The sequence below is a fragment of the Notothenia rossii genome (assembly GCF_949606895.1).
Source record: "Notothenia rossii genome assembly, chromosome: 3".
Taxonomy (NCBI): domain Eukaryota; kingdom Metazoa; phylum Chordata; class Actinopteri; order Perciformes; family Nototheniidae; genus Notothenia; species Notothenia rossii.
In genome coordinates this window covers 30,330,242-30,356,126 of record NC_136901.1, presented here as the reverse complement: position 1 = coordinate 30,356,126, position 25,885 = coordinate 30,330,242, and the positions used below count along the sequence as shown (strand labels likewise).

At 42.8% G+C, this 25,885-nt stretch overlaps 1 protein-coding gene across 2 annotated transcripts in view; it reads left to right on the top strand.

Annotated features, from left to right (window-relative positions):
* Window positions 1–25,885, top strand: part of LOC307032782 (glucosidase 2 subunit beta-like) — a 57,218-nt gene that overhangs the window by 11,792 nt on the left and 19,541 nt on the right. For both annotated transcript variants that reach the window (XR_013806374.1, XM_079671033.1), the window contains exons 8-10: window positions 554–632; window positions 9,181–9,267; window positions 15,032–15,083. Coding sequence is in view for 1 of the 2 variants with exons in the window: in XM_079671033.1 (XP_079527159.1) it covers window positions 554–632; window positions 9,181–9,267; window positions 15,032–15,083 (218 nt within the window). In the remaining variant the exon portion in view is untranslated. The remainder of the gene's footprint in view (window positions 1–553; window positions 633–9,180; window positions 9,268–15,031; window positions 15,084–25,885) is intronic.

Below are 25,885 nucleotides of genomic sequence, written 5' to 3'. Positions count from 1 at the left end.
CTGCTTATTCAATTAAATATGCATATTTGCCATTAAAACAACTCAAATAACTACATTAACTATCTGGTGGAAATACTGTCTTTTTAACTTAATTGGACATTATGTTCAGGTTCATATTTGTGTTTTGTATAAAGGTCTTTATTTTTTCTCTGCCTGTGCTGCAGCACCTCTTTTCACCCTCTGTCTGAAACCAGAGCCCAGTCTGCTCTGATTGGTCAGCTGGCCGGCTCTGTTGTGATTGGTCAACCGCTTAGAGATGTCCCGCCCTTAAACATATAAGGTGTTATAATGTTTTACAGACCATTTACATGCACAAAAACAGTAAAGGGAAAACCCCAACAAGTTTTAAGAAAGGTGTTCCTCTCATTCACACATCAGTTCCCTTTGAAATACAGTATGTTGTGAGTCTTTAATGTGCTTACACTGTGAGGATGCTAATATGCTATCAACATTTTATTCAGCTCATCATATGTTTTCACATGCTTTAATTACACTAATTACTGCTGGGGTAGTGGCACGTTCCTGTCCATGAATGAACTGTGCTGTGTGTCAGTCTGTCAGTGGAGGAGCTGCAGGAGAAGCTGGTCTGGGTGCAGGAAGAGGAGCTGCTCCTCTCTGAGGAAGAGGCTGTGGTGAGTCTTTCATTTTACACTGCTCTGCTGGGCGTTAGTGAAGGTCCTGTCTGACCTCCTGAGCAAGCTTTTTATCCAATGAAGTAAATCAAGTAAACCTTTATTCTGTTTGCTGGGGTCATTATGAGAGGCTGATTCTCTATTGACCGTGTGGTCCTGCTTTTGTTGATTAAACATCTTTAAACTCAAACTTTAGTACGGATGTTTATTAAGGAACGAATCACAGCGATGAGCCTAATGACCAAAATACTCCTGTTGCAACACATAAAAATATAAAATCTGACCTTCAAATGGAGAACAACTAAAAAAAATATAGATTATGAAATAATAATTTAATTATATACTGTATCACACATTCCCCATTGTCTTATTGGATTCTTTAATACCATTGGTACTTTATAAAAAATGTGTTACATTTTGCAAGATAAAAAAAAAATATGTACGAATATACTGTATGTCGGTACGTTTTAGTAATGTGTCGGTTAACAAAAAAACAGCTCGTTCGCGGGCGCGAGCCGGCTCCCGTCGTTCACTTAAAAGCCGGCTCGCGCCCGCGAACGAGCTGTTTTTTTGTTAAGTTGGCTACAAGACAAAATTATATGATGATCTCCGCGCTACAGCTGCTCCGTGCATGCATGCAGTGACATGGATTAGAGACTGTTGGATGCTGCTGTTTTGAGCATTGCAATATATTTATTTTCACTATGTTATTTATTTGTGATTATCCTTGGGCTCAGCAAAGGTTTGATGTCAGCTGTTGCTGTCTTTTTTTCTATAGTTAATAGTTACTGAAATAGAGCCCTGCTGTTTTGTCAGGGCCTTTTCTTTAAATATAATTTTAAAATGTCGATACAGTAGCCCCTTTTTTTTAAATGTCTATGCTTAAGTTTTTATAGGTGTTGCTATCTGCTTTGTGTAGCGTGGTTCTACAAGCAAGTCAGTACATTCATTGGGTGGTATCAGAGAGATACAAGGGTCTGTAAATGCAATGAAAACATTTGGCCACAGCAAATCATTTATATTAAACATGTAATTTTTACTTTTGAATACTTCAGTACAAAGGATGTATTGAATAATTTAAGTGATATATGTGTACACATATAAATCATTAGTCAAAACAGGGCTACATTTGATTTAATTATAAAAGGTATAATATGTGGTAAACTGAAGAACCGTTTGGGAGCCGAAAGAGCCGGCTCTTCTTGGTGAGCCGAGCCAAATGATCCGGCTCACCAAGAAGAGCCGGAATTCCCATCACTAATAAGTTTGAGAAACCAGCTCCAGTGCGCTAGAATTTGAAAATACACATCCGGAAAAAATCTGCCACTTCCTTACAGAGCCAACACACACGAACGCACACATGACCAATAAGGGCACGAGATAAGTTTGTGCAAAGATGGAAGGCTGACAGAGACTGTTGGATGCTGTGTAGGCCATCCAGTTATTTTAGCCGGGCCGGTGAAAATGATTGGTCGTGCTTTTTACAGTGCTACGGCTTACACAGATGACATTTTTTATGGATTCATTGTCAAAGCACTTAAGATATTCATTGGGATGTTAAGAGCATTCCATGGAATATAACAAAAAGTGTATCTCGAGCCGGTTTCTCAAACTTACCTACCCCACCTTTAATTATTTTTTAAAAATTATTATTACTTTTTTTTGTCTTAATAATGCCCTTACATTTCGCAATTTCAATATATGAACATGGATTGGATGTGCCTCTTTCTCATGTCCTGGTATCATGGATTTTTGTGTGTATGTGTTTTATTTAAAATGCAGATATGAGTTAAGGAAAGATGAATCGAAATCACTTCTATTTAGTCAAACCAGAGATAACATTATTTGAATCCCAGAAACTGCCCTCAATTACTTTGACATCATGGGAAGTAGCTGAATTGTTCGAACATGCGAAGAACAAAGCGGGTTTCTGGTACGGATTGGGCAGTGACTATATTTGCCATCAAGTGGGGAAATTAGACAGGAAGTCCCAGGAAGAAGGAACAGGGAGTTACATCATGAGGACGGAGGGCCTTTTGTGCACACAGGAAGGAACACAGAGTTATTTCTTCATCAGTTCCTAATGTCTGCAGACTCTGATTACACATTCAGGGATGTCTTTTTGCATGCATCTTCTCTTTGTGTCATTTTCACACCTTTTTTATTAGTCCCCCCTTTCTGTTTCCGTCCTCTTCAGAAGCTTCTGCCTCCGCACTGAAGGTGGTTTCCTCTTTAGCGGTGCAGATAATTCAGGAACAGAGAGGATTTGATGATGAAAGGAGGAAGTGCTCTTTCAAGGTTATCAAGTGTTCTGTCATTATGGGATACTCCTGCAGGAAGCACATCGTTGTAACACTCACACTAAATCTGCAGAGATCCTTCCTCTCTTAGCATCTCTGGTGTGAGACCCAGTGGGCTGTGGCTATGTGCTGGAGGTTCCCTGATCTCACTGAGTATGGAATATGTTTTTATTGCAGGATAAATAAAACCTCTGGTGTTAATAAGAAGAGAGCACAGTTGGAGAAATGTCACTACTTTTTAATTTAAAAGTATGGATACAAAAAACAACAGTTGCATAAAGAAATATTGCGGTTATATGCTATTGTGTATTCCACGTAGCTTCAGAAGAGAAGCCATTAGTTTCTGCTTTTATTCAGACTGCTCTACACACTGCAGTTTTGTTCCCTGCTGTAAGCTGTGTGTGTGGTGTGCAACTAGGGCCTATTCCAGAGTTTGAATTATTACTTAGTGGTTGATAAAGCCGCCTCATTCCAACGGTGATACAGCAGCTGTTCTGCAGCCACAGAACCTGATGTGGATCTCTCCCAGTTTGCATGTTCCACTTTGTGCTCCTTAAGCAGATTGACATTCAGCAGTGCTGGAACGAAAATCGAGTTAGTTATATTGAATCAGTGTGCATGCTTTAAATACTTATCCCGCAACGCTGCACATAATCATACCCCTGAGATTTCACCTGCAACTATAAAGAAATAAATGGAACATGATGGTGGAGTGTGCAGCCTCCAGCAGGGGGCAGCAGGCCTCTAACAGAGCTGATGGGGAAACACAAAGTCACATTCACAGGTCATTACTCTCTGTTTCCCAGGGCTGGGCTAACAGATCCCTCCTGCGGGAGTGGATACTTCTCCTCTGCCTGTTAGAGTATCCTCTCCCTGTCTAGCAGTGCTTCTCGAACACTGTGTGTGTTCTAAGCAGAGTTCAGGGTCTTCTGTGAATATTTGCTCTGACGTCACTGAGAGTAACCCAGGAGTTTGCTATGTGCGGAGCTCAGCTGATTCTCAGTGAAGCTAAGACTGTGGATCTAGGCCATCGTGTTGCATGCTCAGTGCACACTGTAACATCTCGTTAAGATGGAACAATATCTCTTCTCTATTCCAACAACATCCTAGTAGTGGCTACACCTCTCTCCAATAGCATGCATCCCCTTCCTCTCAAAAGCGTATTTTGTTTGCTTCCGGCAGGAGGTGGAGGAGAGATGGATACTGTTTGGAGAGATGAGGTGGAGACTCTTATGAGATAGGAGAGGCACAACCAATGATTTGAGAGACTTCATTTATTTTAGGCTGCACACCTGACCCTCCTCCTCTCATCTCCCCTCCGCTCTCCTCTCTACCCTGTAGCTGTGATTGGATGAGCTGTAATGGAGGCAGTGGGAGGTCAGGGGAGGAGAAGTGAAGAGGCTTCATCTGATCTGCTGCATCCACAGCTGACAGAGGTCTGATCTGAAGAGCAGTCTGTAGTATAAAGTAGAGATGTGTGTAAACAGACTGTTTGTAGCTCTTACTGCAGCGCTGTTGCTCGACAAGCTGCTCTGACAATCAGCCTTAAAGCTGCTCCAGGCTGTGTGTGTGTTCTTATCAGCTGTAACCACTGCACAAATACTGTTGATGTTCTAAAGCAGCTTTAAGAACAGGAACACTGTGCAGAGAGAGTAACCTCCTCTGAGAACGATCATAGATCTGCCGCTGCAGCAGGACAGCCTCTACACACATTTTAAGGGATTATTATTTCGACAAAGTGAATAATCGGCTTATTTCATGAACATGCGTTTCTTGAGTTGGTGTGGGTGCTAGTTAAAGTTAAAGTTGCGGTATTAAAGTTGTAATCCTGTAGATTCAGGCTGCTTCATTTGGAGACATCAGTGGTTACTGGTGGGATCAACCGGTGTGTTTTATAAAGAAGCAAAACTCTGTACCACAGGTACCAAAGATTGAGTTACTTAAATCAAGTTAACAATGTTTACATTTCACATTATATGATTATAATGTGATTATTAACTTTTATCTCTGAAGCATCGCATGCTGCACGGCCTTTGTCTGAGTTCAGGTGTATTTCAGCTACAGTGCTCTCCTCTGACCCGACATGTTGTGCAGAACCCTGTGTCCTCTGCTGCCACGCTATGTGTTTCCATGGTGATGGTGGCCTGCAATATTAAAGCTCTCAGAGGCCTGAGAACCCCCCCCCCCCCCCCACCGCCCATCATCATAATCTCAGCCACTAACGGTGCCACCGATCGGTTTGCGAGCAGAGGGATGAAACAGGAAAGAGAAAGCACCTCCTGTCCGTCATCTCGTCTTTATCCCACCGACATTCGCTGGCTCAGACTCATCCTGAGAGAGGAGGAGAGGATGAGACTCACAGATGGCTTCCTGCTTCCTGTCTAGCACCAGATTCCGAGGGGAGAGACGGTCTCCAAATCTGACTCTGAAATATCAGTGCCTCTGTGGAAGAATGACAATCCCTGGATGTTTCCTTGCTTCCTCCTATCAATCTGTGATCACCTGTGGGCGATGAAAGCTTGTGATTGGCAGGTTACTACAGCAGATATTTCAAATAAAAAATGCAGGAAAGCCTGGTGCCATTTCCGAACTTTGCAAAGCTTAGTGTCCCCAGAAGCACACCTTCTATAGTCTCCTCCCTACTGTCCTCAAAAGATAGAGGGATGGATACATTCAGAGACAGAGCAATTCCATGGGCCCAGGTGGGGCCACACTCAAGGAGCACTCCCAGAAAGAGATGTGATGAGGGGGTTCAAGGGAAGAGAAGCATCACAGGGAGTTGGTCCTGTGTTTCATCTGCCCCTGTGTGCAGACTTCCCCCCCCCCCCCCCCCCAGCTGAGTCAGACCAGCAGCCCCTCTGATTTACTAAACTCTGCTCCAGGAGTTAGACTGCACCACAGAGGTTTAGTGACTGTCAAAAAGGCTCTGTTTTACCAATACAACATTCATTTAATTCCACAGCTGTTGCATTAAGTGTAGGAACGCCTGTGGTGATTGGCTTGGATTGTGAGGGATCAGATGCAGTTGTGTTTTAATTGGAGGAGAAGTTTGGATAATACTTGGTAGATCAGTCATTATCTATGTTATATGAAGATGTTATATATGCATATTTTCTTACATTTTGTTGAGTCTTTTTATTGTTCTCATACACAAACACAGCTTGTTTATCAGCAGACTCCTCCTGCAGTGAGGAGTGCACATCTAGTAACATAACAATTAGCCATGCTAATGCTACTCCCCATTAGCAGAGCTTTCATATAGCTTTGTTTTCCCTTTCACACAGCCCATATCTATATTACACTTGCTGTGAGTGCTGATCACTTCCTGTGCTTTGTGATGATCCAATGGGCTGTGCATGCATATTAATAGCGTTTTATTAGATATAATTATATATATAGTTATTATTTTGTCCTGTATAACATCTCTCTGTTAGTGCAGTAGCATCGGTGTTGTTGTCGTCCTCTGGGCGCTCTGCAGAGTGACATTTATTAATGAAATATGTGTTGTGCTGCAGGATGTGCTCCCCTCACTATCTACAGATGCTCATAATTACATTGACATTTAGCTGCGTGATAAGCTCCCCCCCCCCCCCCGGTGGCCTTTCTGAAATGTTCCTGAGGAGAATATAGACTGACGCAGCGCTGAATATCGATCTGTCTCTGCTTTATCTTAAATAAGAACCGTGTTCATTAGCAGCTCTGAACATAATTAAAGCAGACCGAGCTGATGATGGGGACGGGGTATCACAGGTATATATACTGGAGATCTGAAGGGTTAAGGGTTCTGATGTCTCCAGTCTCAAGAAACAGACTGGAGATGGGAGCGTACGAGTTCAAGTGTTTCCTTGCAAGAAAATCACCAATACAATCTCTTTATTTAGTCACAGTAATTACACAACCCTACATCATCCCCTTTTTCATTCTGACTCTATTTTTTGGACCGCTGGGGCCACCGTGACTTTTAGTTCTTAGAAATCTAGCAGTGGTTCCTAAGTACACCAACAGCACTCAGGGTAAATGAAGTGACTCTACTCTGAAATGCTTTTAAACTGTTTTGTTAGGTCTGAATTCATTGTTCAGTTAGGAACATTTATTAGTCTTATAATCAGTCTTCAGGGTCTGTGTTTTTTTTATTAGTCAATTTATTGAACATGTCAGAAACAACAACATACAACAATAATATATACTGTATATATATTCTTTTCCTTTTTTTCTCACTCAAATTAATAATTATAACAAAGCACAAAAAAACAAAACAATAATAATTCTCAAATAGTCTCTGTCATGTTCAACAGGAGCAAGAAGAAGCTTAAAAAACTTTTCTGGTCCTACCCCCTCTAGCATATATTTTTCTTATCAGGTAATTGTTGATTCGCGGCTTTGAACATACTTTGAATAGTTTTATAGTCAACCAGGTCTTGTAGTTTTACTGTTTTTAGTTTGATGAATAATTTATTTGTTGGTTCTCTGTACGTGGCTCTTTTTTGCAGGATGACGATAGGATGTGTATTTGTTTTAATACATCATGTATGGAAGTATGAAGGAGCAGTACAGCATAAACAAAGAAGCTTGATTAATTAGGTATTTGGCTTTATTCAGAATTGCTATTGATTTGGATATTTTGGCTTTGACTTACTTTATTGTCTATAATTACTCCAAGGAATTTTATTCTCGATACTCTCTCTAATTGGAAGCCATTTATAGTGAGTTTCTTCTCTGTATTGGTCGATCGATTGCCAAATATTATGAGTTTGGTTTTGCTTGCGTTCAATGTTAATTTATTTTGGTCAAACCAGATCTTCATCCTGCTCAGTTCCTTCTCCATTGTGACCAATAGCTGTTCTAAATCGTCCCCGCAGCAGAGTAGACTTGTGTCGTCTGCAAAAAGAATGGTTTTAATAGTTTTTGATACTTCACATATATATGTTAATATACAGAATAAATAGTAATGGCCCCAAGACTGAGCCCTGAGGCACCCCACATGTAACCTGCAGTAGTTGTGATTTATGGCTTTGTATTTCAACGTACTGTTCCCTGTTATGTAGGTAGCTGGATAGCCTTGATAGTGCAACACCTCTAATGCCATATCTCTGTAGTTTTTTTATTAATAATTCATGGTCAACCGTATCAAATCATGCTTTTTTGTAAGGTCAGCATCAGTTGCTAGTTGTTTAGTTGTTAACTGTACAGGAAATATGTTACCGGTATTGGTTATTGTGTTTGTGAGGCTGCTGGGAAAATGTAATTAGATAACACAGAATGTAGATCAGATCTCTGCGAGGCAATTTCTGCACTCTGAGAGGAATTACTTTTTCTATACATCATCCTCCAGAATAACTGCTGCTCTGATGGACGCTATATTTACCTACAAGACGACATTTATATAAGGTTTGTTAAGGTTGGAGCGTGTACCAGTAATAAAAGATAAACTGAGCGTGAGTACTGTGGCTGGGTCAGCTCAGAGGATCTGATTCTCCTCCTGCAGTGTCTGTTGGCTTAGCAGCGTGTGTATGTTAGCTTAGCTTCATTGTGAATAGAGTTAAAGGTCAGCCTGCTGAGATACAGCGCCGACTAAACGGCTTCCAACGGACTCGGTTTCACATGAATACACACCGAGCTGCACCCCCTTCCCTCGGGTGGAGACTGGCGCCTCCACCCGCTACACTTCTATCCCTCACCAGTTATTCCAACACCTTTTGATGAGATGCAAGGGTTCCCTCCTCTTTCTGCAGGAGTTTTTAAGATTAACTTATTATCAGTTGTGTATGGCAGTTTTTGTGAGACTGTACCCGTAGTAAATGCATGTGAAGAAGAAGTGTGTCAGGCACACAAGAAACACACACTTCATGGAAATTGCAGCATTACAGAAAACAAGAGATGAGTCAAACATATTTTCTGTATTCAGATGACTTTGAAATGAAACTTACATTTAAAAAAAAAAAAAAAACATACATTTAAGAGAGCTTTCCAGTTTTTAAAACAAGATGAGAGCAGTGGTGTCATCAGGCCTGAAGCTACAGCTCCGGATGTTTTATGAAAATATAAGAAACACAGGATGTATTCATCTTTCATCCGCATCATGCATTAAACTCCTCGACACTCAAATGTGTAACCAGCATCATGTATCTAACATTCCGTTTTATATGCATTATATTTGGAATATTGTTAATTGCTGTGTTGCATGCTGTATCTTGTTGGTTTATCATATATATAATATATATTCATTAAACCTCCTCCTCTTCCCCCAGGCTCTGATGGGAGGGGGCCGTCAGATGGACCTGCCCATGTTCCAGCACTCTCTGTGGGACGTCCTAAATACAGAGAACAGGGTGAAGGTGAGCTCCATTCCCTTTGTGTTCAAACACACACCAGACTCTCTTCTCTCTCCAGTTGAGGGAATCCGATTTGTATTGGACTGCAGTCTTTCCAGGTTTGAATGATCTGTTAAAAGATTGGTTGGTTTGTCAGTTGGTTGGTTCTTTGTTGGTTCCTTCCCTCTCATGTCTTGGTGCAGGATCATGGTGAAGGCACCTATTTTTTGTATAGGTTCCCTCAGTGCAGCAGCATCACTATAGATGTGGTTCAGTTTTCAGGACAGCTCTCAGTTGGTGTTGCCCAAGGTTTCCTATGTTAGTGATGATTGCAGCTCTTCTGTTCATTGATCTAAAAGCTTTTTGATATGTCCGAATAAAGGTCACCTATTATGCGAAATCTTCTTTTATACATCAACATGTGTCCCCTCTGTGTAGAGATATTCTGAAAGTTTCAGGAAAAAAGATTCGCTCACTTTTTTGTCCTGATCCATTTATATAAAAACCTGTCTGAAAATGAGCTGATCAGATGTTGGCCACTTGTTTTTTGGCTTGTGTAACCGTTAGCCAATCACCAACCAAGGTAACCCCCCCCCCCCCCCCCCCACCCTTGTCACCCGAATCTCCTCCTAGAGCACCATTGTGTTCTTTTTAACCAAATCTCTCTCAGAGGGGCGTGGGGAGTGGCTTCTCATTTTCATCTAAAGTAACAGACAGAGAATCAGCACTTTTGAAACAGGGCTGAAACAGAGGGGATTATGGGATGCTGCAATGATCTGTTTGGAGTTTTAGCCAAACCTCAGAGTAGGGCTGCTCAATTAATCGTATTTTAATCGCAATTATGATTTTGGCTTGCAACAATTCTGAAAACAACATAATCAAAATAAAACGTTTATTTGTGGAGCTTTTTTTAAATGTATTTGTATTGGTTTTTCAGTTGAATTATACTTAAAGTTAAGGTAATCAACTGTTAAAAATATACTGTTCACATTTTTTTTTTCAATATATGGATGTTTTCAAAGTAAATGGATAATCGTTTTTAATAATCATGATATCAATTATTGACCCAAATAATCGAGATTATGATTTTTACCATAATCGAGCAGCCCTACCTCAGAGACATGTTTTGTATATAACTGAGACCTATAATATATTGAATATAAAAGAGTATAATAGGGAACCTTTAATCCTTACTTTATTACCTGCAGTACATTGACACCTTCCCTCTCATTTGGTTTCAAACGCCTCCGATGTTTCATCACTGTGTGCAGGAACAATGTAAGACGAGAGAAATCCTTTTTGATGAATAGGGAAGAAAAGAACTGAGATGTGCTGCAGTCGCTGGTCCTCGATCCTCCCTGTGATCAGATGACATCCAGATCAGCTCCTAATACCTCTCTCTAGAGTGTTTTAATTCAGAGTCGGATACAAATATTCCTGAGGTTCATAAAGCTCCTGTTTTCATCTGAAGCCTGGAGAAAATGTCCGTCTGCTTAGCCAAGGCGAGCGGCGGCAGATAGCATCCTCTCATTTCCTCTGTCCAGATAAAGAGGAAGAGGAGCAGAGTTATGCAGTTCCTTCATCAGCTCATATAAACCGCTGTGAGATAACATTCGCATAGACAGACACCGATTAGATTTCACGTCCCGCTTATCTTAAGGATGCAAAACAAACACTTTAAATAAAATCACTTGTTCATGTGGCCATGTGGGTGGGGTTAGACCAAACAGTGTGGTCATGGCATTGGTTTTCCAGTGATTTCTGACAGTGATCTAAAGATTTCAGTCCAATAAGAGTGTAAGACCACACAAGACCAGAACATGTGTGCATGACTCGCCGGTGCTTGGCTACATCTGTCACAAGTTGGGTCCACCTCCTTATATGTTTTAGAGAGCCTGAGCTCAGTAAAGTGTGTGCGATGCACTACTTTGCACTGAATCAGTCCACGTCTAGCACAAATAGAAGATGTATGTACATTAGCAAGGGCTTTTTCCCAAAGTTCTTCAGAAATATCCTCCCCAAGATCTGTTTCCCAAAGAGATTCAATGGAGTTCAGGGTAACCAAACGAAGAGAATAAATCTGAGTGTAAATATTAACCAATCAAGGCCCATCAGAGTAGGCCTAAGGAGTGTGTCTAGTGGCTGAGGAAATCTATTATTAACAAAACTGTGAATCTGTAGATACCTGAAGAAATGTGGACTAGTATGTAGTGCACATTTATTAGGTAGCTGTTGGAAAGAGGCAAATGTGTTGTGAATATAAAGGTCTTTGAATGCTTTAATGCTTTGGTTAAACATAATAGTAAATGCGCCATCTGCTAAGGATGGAGGAAAAACATGGTTTGCAGTTAAAGGGGCTAATGTAGAGTATGCTTGGAGATCAAAGAAACGTCTGAACTGATTCCAATTTTTTAAGGATGCTTTGGCAATTACATTTTTTGTGTAAGCAGAGGAGGGGGTCTTAATGGGATACTGGACTACAGGAAGCAGCCTCCATTTCAAGCCAGACAGGCAGAGAGGGCTGTGAGTCAGACTGCAGCCAGGACTGTATTATTCTCAGATTCGTTGCCCAATAATAGAACCTCAAATTCGGCTGAGCAAGTCCACCCCGCGCCTTTGGTCTCTGTCAAAATTGCTTGAAAAAGATCTTTAAATGTATCGGTCACCTGGATCCCGAGGTAAGTGTAGCTGTGTAGTGCAGTTTTAAATGGTAGACTATGTAGAGGAAACTCACGCGCCGCTCTATTTAAAGGGAACAATTCGCTTTGATTTAAATTGAGTTTATAACCGGATGCAGCACCAAATGAGCTAAGGATAGAGAGAGCTGCAGGGACGGACACAGATAAATTAGAGACATAAAGAAGAAGGTCATCCGCATAAAGAGAAGCTTTCTGTTCTACCCCATTTCTGAAAATACCTCTAACGAAGAGCGCTCAATAGCTAAGGCAAATAAGAGAGGGCTCAAGGGACAACCCTGCCTGGTGGAGCGGTTGAGAGGGAAATATTCAGAATGCGTGTTATTAGTCCTCACTGAAGCTAGGGGAGGGGAGTACAATAGCTTCACCCATGAGGTAAAGTTCTTTCCAAGGGGTGAAAAAGATACCTCCACTCCACACGATCAAATGCCTTTTCTGCACCTAAAGATATCACAGCTTACAGAATTTGCGGAAGGCTGGTAGATTGTGTTAAAAAGTCGTCTTAAGTTAAACAATGAATGCCTATTTTTGATGAAGCCGGTTTGATCGGGAGAGATAATGGTTGGTAACACGGTTTCCAAACGTAAAGCGAGCATTTTAGACAGCCCCCATTGTTCTGTGACCTGTCAATCATCAAACCGGGGGTCATATCATTTCATTATGTGTTCATTTGTATCTGAAGTTGTACCCATGGATGTATAAAGAGTAGTTCTACCGCAAAGTTATTCTCCGTGGGGACTTCCGGCAACAACTCTTGATTCTGATTGGCCAGAAGACTCGAAAAAGCATCAGCAAAGACGTTTTATTGAGAAGATGATCCCTACGTGACAGAAGTTTGCCAAACCGCTTATGGTGTCCGATACTTCAAGTGCAACTCCTACTGCGTTAGAAAATCAACATTTTTTTTTTCCAATTTTCTTTTTCTTCACTCTCACATCTGCGACCCACTCTAAATGGGTCCCACCAGTTGAGAACCACTGATTTAAACAACATATTTGATTAGAGCAACAAGTAAAGGCCAACAGCATAAGAGTGAAATGACATTTAAGTCAAATCAGAATTAGTTTCAAAAGTGTCATCAAGCCCTATATAATGACATTTCACAGGCTTTTCTCTATGCATTTAAATTAATTAAAGCAGTCATGAAAAGAGTAATGTCCAGCTATGTCACTTCCTGTTCCTGGATGTTATTTCGCATCAGGACTCAGATAAAGTGCATGATGTTTGAAAAGAAGGCCTCAGTGTTAGTGATGTTAGGCTCTACATATCCATAAATCCGTCTGATAAGATGATCAGTTTGAGCTGAGCTAGCATCACTGAAAATCTCACACTCTATATATCTACAGTTAATCGTCTCTGTGAGAGAGGAGGAATGTGGAGCAGGACACACACACACACACACACACACACACACACACACACACACACACACACACACACACACACACACACACACACACACACACACACACACACACACACACACACACACACACACACACACTGATCATGTGAAGATGACACATTAAATATTAAGAATAAATAAGATGTGCTGCAGAGGGAGGGAGCTTTCATGAATATAGGTCTGTAAGTGTTACATAAGTTAACATCAGCTCCTGTGATGTGATGTGCAGAGCGTCATTTATTCTGATTAGTGCTGCGTTTAAAGACCCGTCTCTGCAGAGAGGGGGCTGCTGCTGGTGAGCAGAACGCAGTCTGTTTGATGATTAAACTCAGAAATATCTGCTTGTCAATTAATTAGACGCTTCCTGGGCTCTCGGTGGACAAATACCCATGATGCACCATTGTGTGAGGAAGTAATCAGAGTACAGCTCCTTCAAAGAGAGGCGCTGTTTCCTGTGCTGCTTTCTAAACTGCCGCTGGAGGCTTTCCTTCTCAGGAACATCACAGAGAGTAATGCCTCCGTTACTCCTGCCGCTCTCAGTCCGTCAGTACAGAGGAGGCACTTCCTGTGGCCTGTTGTTGGGATGCTGAGGGTTTCTTCTTCTTCAAGAAAAATCAGACATATCGGCACAACTTCCTCAGCTTTCCATTGATCTGCAGATGTTGTTGGTCTGTGATGGGGAACAAATACTGTACGCCCAACAGCTTTGCTAGTTGCTGATGGTTAGCTAGCCCTGCTGTTTTTTCATTCCAGCAGCGTTCTCTCATCACCTTCATGAAAACTTCATTTGAATTGAATTCTTATTATTTCTCTGGGTTTTGTGCTGAATCCTCTCACTGTGTCCCGTTCTGTAGTACCACTCTAATTCAATATTCTAAGGCTTTAGAGTCGTTTGCACAGTAGCTACAGTGCATCTTATCGTACCGTATGAAACCGCGTCATCTCCTCTTTTATCAAATCGAATCCTGTTGTATCAGGTCGTGACGTACCGTATTATACCCATCGTATTGTATAGCTTACTGTACAGTATCATACTGTATATCGTATCTAGTCTTATCATATCGCATCGTATCGCCTTGTCTCGACCATTTCCTATCGATAATTTTCTTAATGTTTATTTTCTTTGAATCTCAGAGAAGTGTTTTCACTTTCGGTAACTTCCTGTGATGAACATTTTTTTTAATCCTATATCCTCCTCATGCTTCATGAACCCTCTTGGGAACATTTTTCTCATTTTACATTTTCTAACAGAAAAGGCCTACAAGCGTCAACAACAGAACAAAGCACACTCAGACATATGCATGTCAATATTTAGATACCCAGTAAATCAGTATTGCCACACATTTACTGCTGAAGGTGTGTGTGCTGCCTGTTTCCCCCCGTGACTGAAACTGAAGCATGTATTCTTCATCAGTCTTCATCATTAAACGTGTGTAAAGCTCCTGAGAGCCTCACAGTCACTGAGGAGCTCCTGATCCAACATCAAGAGAGTCTGCTAGGAGCTGCTTACTATCGCTCTGTCTCACACACACACACACACACACACACACACACACACACACACACACACACACACACACACACACACACACACACACACACACACACACACACACACACACACACACACACACACACAGAGTACCCCTTCAGGTGATCAGTGTGTATGTGTTTCCTCTCTCTGCAGATCAGAGGCATTGTGGATGCTGAGGATCCTCACCTGAAGGCTGCAGACACAGGTCAGTTACACACACACACACACACACACACACACACACACACACACACACACACACACACACACACACACACACACACACACACACACACACACACACACACACACACACACACACACACACACACACACACACACACACACCATAAAGCACTTGTGATGCATAAGCTGCTTCATCACATGAGGCAGGTGCTCCACAGTGCCGATGTAAACTTGTCTGCTTGAAATGCACATGCAGTAGTTTCTATAAAATATGTATATATTGTGAATACCTAGAAGCTGTGTGTGAATATCAAAACAGATTGTCCGTGCATGAGAGTGTGTGTTTTCCTGTGGCTATGGTTCTCTTTGAGTGTAGACGTGTGTGTGTGTGTTTGTTTTGAAGGTGATGCAGCTAGTTTATTCCCCTTCACACACAGCGAGCACATTATCCAGCTGCTACAGGAGACAGGCTAGGTATTTATCGCCACGTAAAGTGTGTATCTTTGTGTGTTCCACATCTACCACACACACTGAATTAAAAAGAGTGTGTTTAATTTGTACAGAAGTTTAGAGCCTGTCTGTTAGCACGCTCCCAACAGAGGGGGGGAGTGAGTGTGTGTGTGTGTGTGTGTGTGTGTGTGTGTGTGTGTGTGTGTGTGTGTGTGTGTGTGTGTGTGTGTGTGTGTGTGTGTGTGTGTGTGTGTGTGTGTGTGTGTGTGTGTGTGTGTGTGTGTGTGTGTGTGTGTGTGTGTGTGTGTGTGTGTGTGTGTGTGTGTGTGTGTGTGTGTGTGTGTGTGTGATAACAGATGGTCCCCTGCATCAGAAGTGTTTTATTTCCCAGTGGAAGCAGATATGTCAGAAATAAGTGTGTGCAACATTAGTCATTTGGAATATTCATGCCCCCCCGACCAGTGCTTCCTCTGCAGCCAAAACACACCAGCCCTGCTCTCTCGGGTGGGGAGGGGGGGGGGGAACTCTCTAAGGGTGGGGGTGGTGAGGCCTACATGCAGCGTTAATGGAGGCATCTTCTTTAGCGCCAGGATGTAATTAAAGAGTGCTCATATTAAGACCCATGACACTGTTCACATACACACACTTGCATGCATGAGGATGATTCCCCACATGTTGAAACCTCCTAATAGCACAGCTGTCTCACATTACATTTACCAGAGAGGATTCATGGACAAACCTCGGATCACATTTATCGGTGTCACTATTCGTCTTATGTAGCCCGGCCGGTATAGCATTAACAGCATTGCAAACAATTCGTTTTTATTTGAGAATAAAAAACAATTAAACCTAGAGACCCAACTCGTCTGTCACTGTCAATGTGACAATCCATCTATTTATCTGTAGATCAAGCTAGCTAACGTTTGCTATCTATCTACTTAAACCTTAGCTACTTGTGTCTAACAAGCTAGCAAATGTTAGCTATTTAGCGAGCTGTTGCCAAATTGGTGGCTCTCTTACTGTATTTAAACGTATTTAATATTTAACCCCTACAATATTTTGTATTTGCAGTGTGGACTTGTGTCTACTATTCAGGCACTGAGTCATTATGAAATCATTGTTGACGTGTTTTTGTAAGCAGACTGGGCACTGAAATATACACTTTTGGTTAAAGTAATCACATATTGGTAATCAAGATTGTTATTTTTGGCAAGTGCAGATTAATAAAGCTGGAGACGCTATGCTAATTAATAGCTATCACACTTTAACCAGAAGTACCAACACATAATATGGCAATGTGCAAGTGCCGTAGGGATAGGGAGATACTGCCTTCAGGGTCCAACAAAGAAATAATACATTCGGCAGCTCTGTGTTTGGCCTCCTCTTGCTGAAACTTGAATTGTGAGCAGCCGTTTCTCCTCTCTTTGGCATGAGGGATCAGCATCGGGGTTAATTCATGGAAGCATGCGTGAATGTGGTGAAGAAGGGAGGAGGAAGAGAAGCGAACAGCAGAGCCCTGCTTATCGCACAAATGCAAAAATGATTTATTCAGAAATATGTAAATCCAACAATCACTGTGGCTTGTTTACTGAGGGGAGCTGCTGATTCAGAGTCTGAGAGAGAAACCATCCTCAGACAGCAGCAGATATAAGCTGCAGGAATAGAAGAAGACTTATAGTTTCATTAAATATTCTGAGGAGTCTGATGTGGAGCTGACCAAAATATAGAAGTCTCAAAAACAGACTTGTAATATTGTTAAGGAAAGTCCTTCTGCTTGTGTTTGGACAGATTTGATCATCCCTCTTTAGTTGGAAACAGGATTTTGACAGTGTCCCTTATTATCATTTTCAACTGAGTTACAGCCGCAAAGCAGATAAAAGGCAAAAGTAACAAAAAGAAAAGTGTTTATTTATCAACTTGTACTCAGAAATACTGTCTCTGATCATAGAAAGCAGCTCTTTGAATATTAACCTGTACTGATTTCCTCCGTTGGACATGTGGTTGCAACAATGTGTCCTGTAAATAACCCAAGCTCCTCTCCCTGTGTGTGTGATGTTAATCTGCAGCAGTCGTACGCATTGCTGCTGTTTCTGCAGCGCGATGTGGGTGGTCAGCAGCATCAGGCTGTGAGAGGGGGCTCTGCTGCAGCGGGAGATCATATCCTGCCCCAACAGATAAATGACTTTACTCCGACCTCGCTGCTCGCTGGCACAACAAACAACTCTGCAGGAGGCAGGAGCTGGAAATCTCTCATATATAAACGCTGCTGTCTGCTGCTGGATATTTCAAATGTTTGGTGAGCGAAAGCAGCGGGAAGGAGTGTACTGATGGAGCAGGTCTGCGAGGTAGTAGGGCGGCCGGGGGATGGAGGGCTTTGTAAGTGAGGAGGAGGATTTTGAAATGGATGTGGGGAGTCAGTGCAGGTTCTGCAGCCCAGGGGTGATGAAGTCCCGAGATCGGGTGAGGGTGAGGAGATGGGCGGTTTTGAATATACTTGAATTTATTGGAGAGTTTGGATAGTGTACCAGACAGGAAGCTGCTGCAGTTTGTCCAGTCTGGATGAGGGTAAAGGAATGGCTGAGGGCCTTAAACAAGACCCCCGATTAATCCCAATTTTTCGACGTTCTTTGTAAACTTATATGACGGTCATGCAGCTTGAGATAATGCAGACACTTGTAGCCCCGATATATCCAATGCTAAAACTATCCACACTCATAGCACTGCAGAGAAGAGAGGACATGTAGTTTAGATTTGAGGTAGATTAAGTTCTGAGAATGAGATGAGCAGACACATTTAGAAAGTGTTGTTCATTTAGGATGTACATTAAGCTCTACATGTAAACAGTATTTAGTGATGATCTGCTGAGTGTGTATCTGCAGTGTGTGTACAGTGACATTTACAGAGCGATTTCCTCTCCGCCGTGCATCAGTGTACCGTGCAGCCGTGACTCTGTAATCCCGTTTTAATTAGAGCGACGCGGCCCAGCTTCCCGCGGCGACGCCACTCTGGCAACGAATCAATCACCAAGGCAGCAGCGGTTACCGCGGCAACCAGGCGACCGACCGTCTGAGCGTTGAGTGATTGCCGGTGTGTGTCTGTGTGTGGAGTTTTTATCTCCCCTCACACATATCCACAGAGTTAATTAAAAGACATGAAATAAATCTGAATGTGAGCAGAAATGAAACATGCAGGACAAATTGAATCACACGTTATCTAGTGATGGATGTGTGAGGGCTGTGATTTGAAGACAAACACACACACTTGCAAACTCCTGTCTCTAGCTCTAGAAGGCCGGATATTTAAAGACCCTCTCCTGTTATAGATTGAATCTCAAACAATTCCCCTTTGTTTATCAAAATAACACATTTACAATAAATCCCATCATGCCTCAGGCGTTGCTATGCATCATTCAGGATGTGTGTATCTATGAATTTGCAAATGAAACTTTGCAAATAAATAATCTAAGGAAGATGTTGGATATTGCTGTGTCCCAGGATTATTACCGTAGCAGTGTCAGGCTTCAAGTTTTTTGGGAATAATATGAAAACAATTATCTGGAAAATATCTAATGCAAATCAGATTTTTCTCTGGAAGTTTGGCATTACGACTTTTTCTCTAACTCTCGTTGCTCTGTTTCCGCAGTAGCATTATGCCCCAGCCTGTCCAGCCTGTCCTGTTAGCTGATCATTTCCTTAGGTTTGAAATCCTGTCGGTCGGTTTTCCTGAAATAACACGCATATAAAATCATGACTAACAAACAAAGGTCAGCACACAGATGTGAACTAAGTGTTCAGCAGCAAAGCGCCCTGAAGGCCCCCTTTACAATGCTTGATCAGAAAACACACACTGTTAGTGAAACTATGTGGGAACAACGCTCAGGGCTTTCTGTCTATTAGCTAATGTTATACATTCATCTCTGCAGCCACATTTTAAAGAGGCCTTATTATGTTTTAAAGCAGGGGTGTCAAACTCAATTTCATCGCGGGCCACATTAGCATCATGGTTGCACTCAAAGGGCCGGTTGTAACTTTTAAGACTATATAAAAATACATAGATAAATATGTCATATATGTATTATATGACATTATTGCCTCTGAATTGGATTATTATCGGATAGGTAATAACTAACTACGTCTGAAAGCAGAAGTCCAGGGCAAATAATTGCAAGTCTCTTCAGTGCGCACAAGAACGCGATGCATTGTGGGACATGTAGTTTATGGGCAACGTGCTTCTGTAAATCGATATGTAACCGTATTATATTCTTTGCAAGCTCTTGCGGTCCACATAAAATGAGGTCGCAGGCAGGATTTGGCCCCCGGGCCTTGAGTTTGACACCCCCGTTTTAAAGGTTCATATTTTTTGTTCATGACTGGCTCTGTTGTCTGCCTTTGCAGACCATTAACATGCACAAACACCTATAGAACACACTAGCAACAGGCAAGGGAAAACCACAACAAGTTTAATCCGTTCCCTTGGAAAGATGTTGTGAGCCTGAGAGAAACTCCCTCTGGAGGAAACTTTTGTTTTTTAGCCAGAAACTTTCTGCAGCTTTTACTTTTCTAACTGTTTCCTTGAAAGCAAGTTCCAGCCGCTCGGCCAGGATAAGCCTTCCCCCTGTATCCCTGTTTCGGCCTGAGATGGGGCTCAGGTTGTCCGTCTGGCAGCAGCTCTGTGAGGATCCACTGGGATCACTGCTTCCTCCTCTGCTGCCTTCACTGTCTCTCCAATTAAAAGTTACACAGAGGAACAGATGGAGGCTGATAGAGGCAGCTTTTTCTTCCGCTGCTGCACTGTCAGCGCAGACACCACTACCTGTGTGTGTGTGTGTGTGTGTGTGTGTGTGTGTGTGTGTGTGTGTGTGTGTGTGTGTGTGTGTGTGTGTGTGTGTGTGTGTGTGTGTGTGTGTGTGTGTGTGTGTGTGTGTGTGTGTGTGTGTGTGTGTGTGTGTGTGTGTGTGTGTGTGTGTGTGTGTGTGTGTGTGTGTGTGTGTGTGTGTGTGTGTGTGTGTTCTGAAGTGCTTTTCAGTTGGTGATACAGAGCTTTTAGACAAATCCCCAAACTCTGCTCCGCACTTGTCTGCACATTTCCAATGTTAACATGAACGCAGCGACACCGTGCTTCCTGTTTCACTGCAGGAAAGCTGTGATGCTGCATCTCTTGGTTATGCTGTCCATATTTAAGAGAACCAATCAAACTGAAATATTATTGCGCTCCTTCCATACTGTTATCTATTAAAATATGAAGCAAGTAGAGCAACACTGAAGTATTTCTGATAAGCCGACACGAGGAATGATTGTGCAGACCCCCCCGAACATGTCCTGATGTAGTTTATTTTCAGAGCGGCTGACACAGTGAGGGGGATCAGAGGAACGGCATGTCAGCTTTACTCCTCGCCGAAGCATAGAGCGCATGTTAGCCCGCATGCTAAGTGCAGCTGACAGGTAAATCCCAGCGCCAGTTTCTGCTGCTCTCTGCTGAAAGTGTTCCTTTCTGTGTACGTACAGCCGTCACATCTCCCGAGACCACAAGACTGCAGCTCAGGCAAAATATAGAAAGCAACTTAAAGGACGCAGAGCTAATCTTAGCAAACAGACAGCGAAGAGGAGAGGAGGAAGAGAGCATTGTGTTACTGCAGAATCACAGCCTGCAGAGAAACACCAGCAGACTTTATTCCTCTGCTTTAGCCGAAACGATGTCAGGGTTCAGTTTGCAATACTCCTAAAAACTGACCCAACACAACATAGAGGAAGAACACACCAATCACTGAATCATTTCCAAAAGAGAAACGAGACGGCAGAGATCAGATATGAATCCCCAAAGTGCAGCTATAGGTCTGACATGGGCCTGTTGGGCAGAAAAGGTAAAGACATTTGTAACAATTTTATCTAAAAAAAAATGTTAGTTTACAATGATGCTAGTGCTATAACTGAAGTACTCGCACATAAGCAGTTGGACAGGAAGTGGGAAAAGGGGCGGGCTACATAAGGAGCTTAACTGTCAGTCAGTCCACCACTTAGGGCTGCTCAATTAATCGTATTTTAATCGCAATTACGATTATGGCTTGCAACGATTAAAAGAACAACGTAATCAAAATGAAACGATTATTTTAAATATATATATTTTGTATTGGTTTTTCAGTTGAATTAAAGTTCAGGGTAATCAACTGCTAAAAACATACTGTTCACATTTTTTTCTCCAATAAATGGATGTTTTCAAAGTAAATGGAATGTCATTTTTAATAACCGTGATATCAATTATTGACCCAAATAATCGAGATTATGATTTTTGCCATAATTGAGCAGCCCTACCACCACTACAGGATGAATTTATTATCATTATGTGTTTGTCTGTTTTCACGACTCTTCTCAGGAATATTAGTAAAGTGATTTCTCCTCTCGTCTCCTTTGAAGGGAAATGACACAGCTCCGTGTTTTTGCTCTTTCCTTTTGGGGTGTGTGTTATAAATCACACATGCGTGTGTGTGACTGTGGGGAAGGAAACCATCTGGGATTGTGTTTGTGTTGAGCAAAGTGCCACGGCTCCTCTCACAGCTCCTCCTGGCATCCTGTGGACTAATGCAGAGCTAAATGTGGAGCTGAGGAGAGGAAATGGCACGTGACGCTCACAGAGCAGCTCACGGTGCTAATAGATAACCCCCCCCCCCACACACACACACACACACACACACACACACACACACACACACACACACACACACACACACACACACACACACACACACACACACGCTCAGATTGTTAGAGCACCTGTCAGCCTCTGTTATAATTACCCAGTGGACGTCTGAATAACTTCCATCAGGAGCAGGGCTGTAGCTCCAGCTTTACATACAGTATTATTTAAGGCACAAAATATCGAGTTGTTTGTAAAGATTGTGTGTGTGTCCTGCAGTAGTGTCACAAGTTGTCTCTCACTCTTGGTTCTCTTCTCCTTCTTTCCTCCCGATTACACGGATGCACTGCCGAGATCTAGGCCAACACACACACACACACACACACACACACACACACACACACACACACACACACACACACACACACACACACACATATAGCATATCCACACAGAGCTGCTGCCTGTGGGGTGGGGGGGGGGGGGGAGTCAATAGGCCTCACCACGCAGGCTCACTACCAGCCACCCCCCACCCCTTCGGTAGCTGGTGGAGGTCACAGATGATCACCCCCCCTCACTGAGCTGACATCAGACAGTCAATGTCTGATGTCAGCTCAGCACAACTGTGTGTGTGTGTGTTTGTGTGACAGCTAAACTGACACACAAACACACACAGCCTCTGTTGGTATCCCCCTTTACTTTATGTGTCTCAGTATGTTACTGTGTGTGTGTGTGTGTGTGTGTGTGTGTGTGTGTGTGTGTGTGTGTGTGTGTGTGTGTGTGTGTGTGTGTGTGTGTGTGTGTGTGTGTGTGTGTGTGTGTGTGTGTGTGTGTGTGTGTGTGTGTGTGTGTGTGTGTGTGTGTGTGTGTGTGTGTGTGTGTGTGTGTGTGTGTGTGTCCAGTGCTTAGGATCTTAATACGTTTGTGAGCAGTGGCGGACTTGCCATCTGTAGAATCTGGAGAATCACATAACGGCGCCGCAGCGGCACCCCCCCCTCCGTTGACAGTTCACTAGCACCCCCCCCCCCCCCCAAGCATTCGAAAGTGTCACATGTTTTAACAATCAATGACTTAAATAAGCCTTTCATTATGTTCCGGCCCGCCATCTAGTGGCTCAGAACAAAATTGGCCGAAGGCCAAACTTACAGTCCACGCCTTGATTGAAAAGTTTACCAAGTTCCAGTGTCACAGCTCTCTGTCAATCAGATGTATTTGTCTCATTAATAGTAGTGTGTTCTGTTGGTGCTGTCCGTGGTGCTGATGATAGCTGTCCTTGGTGCTGATGGAGGCTGTATGGGGGAGATGGAGGCTGTCCGTGGTGCTGATGGACGCTCTCCTTGGTGGAGATATATAATATAATCAGAGACAAGTTTGTACTTAGATAAAGAGTAATGTGCTTATCTGAGTGAGAGTAAAGCTGTTGTGTCCTCCATGCAAACACAGTCACAGTCCAGCCACTTATTTCTGTCTCTGTGGGTGTTTCGGCTTTAAGCAGCTCTAAACAAATTATCCCTGTACATATGGGCTGTGTGAAGCCTCCTCACTTTGATCTGATGCACAGAGATTCGCATCTAAAGATATGAGGGTGATGCTTAGAATAGAAAACATATAACAGCCGCGTGAGAGATAGCTGCCAACAAGAGCCTTATTACATCTACTTTATTTCAACATTAGTGGGCACAGGGGGTTTGCAACAAGCCCCCAAGAGATGCGACGGGCATTGAAGGAATTTTTGGTAGAGGCCAAACAGTGGTAGTATAACTTCCTGTCAGTCCGTGCTGTCATTGGGCCCATAAAGACTTTTCCCCATTGACATAGACGTCTGTAAATCAGCAGGTATTGTGTTAGTGTGTGAGCATGATAGGTCCGATGTGAATTGTTGGCTCCACAGGAGAACTGAGGAGTGGCCTGCTGTCCAATGATCTTTTCCCCCCCCCCACCCGACTCATGTCTGTGTCAACCACAGGAGGAGTGTATTGCCTCGCAAGCATTTTGTGAGCTCCATCAGATTAACCCGTTTCCCTTTTCAAATGCTCTAAGTGTGTTTTGAGCGTGTGTCTCTGGTGATTTATGAAATTGATTTGAGTCTCCTGAAGCTAACACAGGCTGGCAGCGCTCCAACCATCCTAATGATGCTCTCCAGCGTGCAGCTCCAGATATGTCGAACTCTTTTGTTTGCAAACTTAAAAAAAGGTTGTTCATCTGTACACGGGGCTCCCTGAGTTTAGTAGGAAGTAGTCAGAGTGCCGTACCTGTCGTCTCTGACTCTCAGCACCGTGTTGATTCGAACACGAGTCGCTTCCTTCCTGCTCTTCCAGCGTGTTGCAGGATGACAGAGTTCCCTGAAGGGGACACAAGGAGTCATGAGGAGGAGTCATGAGGAGAAGTAGGTCAGCTGCTGGCGGTGTTACATCATACATATTCATAAATAGAGTACACACACACACTGCACACTCATTCTGTTTATTCTGCTGCCTTCACATGGCAAACATTCATCACACATCAGCATAGTAGAGTAGTAGCTGACACACTCTCAGAACAACACCTCTACCCCTCAACACACACGCAGCTCCAGCAGCAAACACACAAATACACACTACAGATTAAAGAAAGGAGAGGACGTGTCGATCAGCTGTGAGGTGCAGACTTTAAGCTAAGCCAACAGGCTGTGTTTGTGGTTTCATATATTACAGTTGGAGTTCATCTCCATTCTAACTCTTAATGTTTTCTTTATTATTTTTTGGGAAAAAATTAAACTTTGTAACTATGTCTTCTTTACATTTTGGCCATAAAACCTAATAAGTGAATTTTCTTACATGTCAGAAATATGGCCGTCACGGATCACCGAATGATATATTTATATTTTCCTCTTTGTTTTCTACCACAAGTCCAGAACCAAAATAGTATAACACTGAAAAAAAATGGTGTAAAAAAAAAATTAAAGTAGCAAATCTAGAAGTTTGAGGGGCTGAAATGTTTGACAGTTTTTTGGCTAATGTCTCCTGGTCAAATACAATATCCATGTATCTGAATGTAGCATGTAAATCACTTCTCTTATCTTACTATAATGATACATGTATCATACCAGTTATGTGATGGCAGCTGTGCAGATGCTCCCGATGTCCTTCACACAGAGGAAAAGTCTCTGCAGCAGGCTGGGAGTCCTCTGCTCAACACATGAGGCTCCTCCTGCCAGACACTGTTACTCACTCAGAACTAACACCATCAGACACTCCAGCACAACAACATGCAGGGGGCGAGGTGACCTCCGTCAACTCCCAGCAGCCTCTGCTTTCACAGACCAGCAGAAACGCCTCTATGTTTATCCCGAGTGTTTGGATTCTGTGAACAGAGTGGTTTCTTAAGGGGCCGATAATTATGCCGCAGGTTATGAAGGCACCGTGCACCGTTTCTGCAAAGCCTCTGGTCCGAGTTAGCAATGGGTTGATAGTGTAATAAGAGGAGAGGCTTGACGTTGCAGACAGAGACTCCTGTATGTGTCTGAGCTGACGTAGCTGAGAGAATGTGAGTTGAAGGTTTCATCTTTTCTCTGAGCTGAGAGGGGTCAGAGTTCAGCCTCTGTGGATTGTGATCTCCTTTTGTCTCCGCTCAGCCTGATGCTTGGGTCTGAGAGGGAATCTGTCTGTGTGTGATTTTCTGAAGGAGTTCAGGGGTTGTACAAATATCCATTACTGCCTCTGGACACAGCACATCTGCAGGAACAAAGTGCAGAGGGGGGTG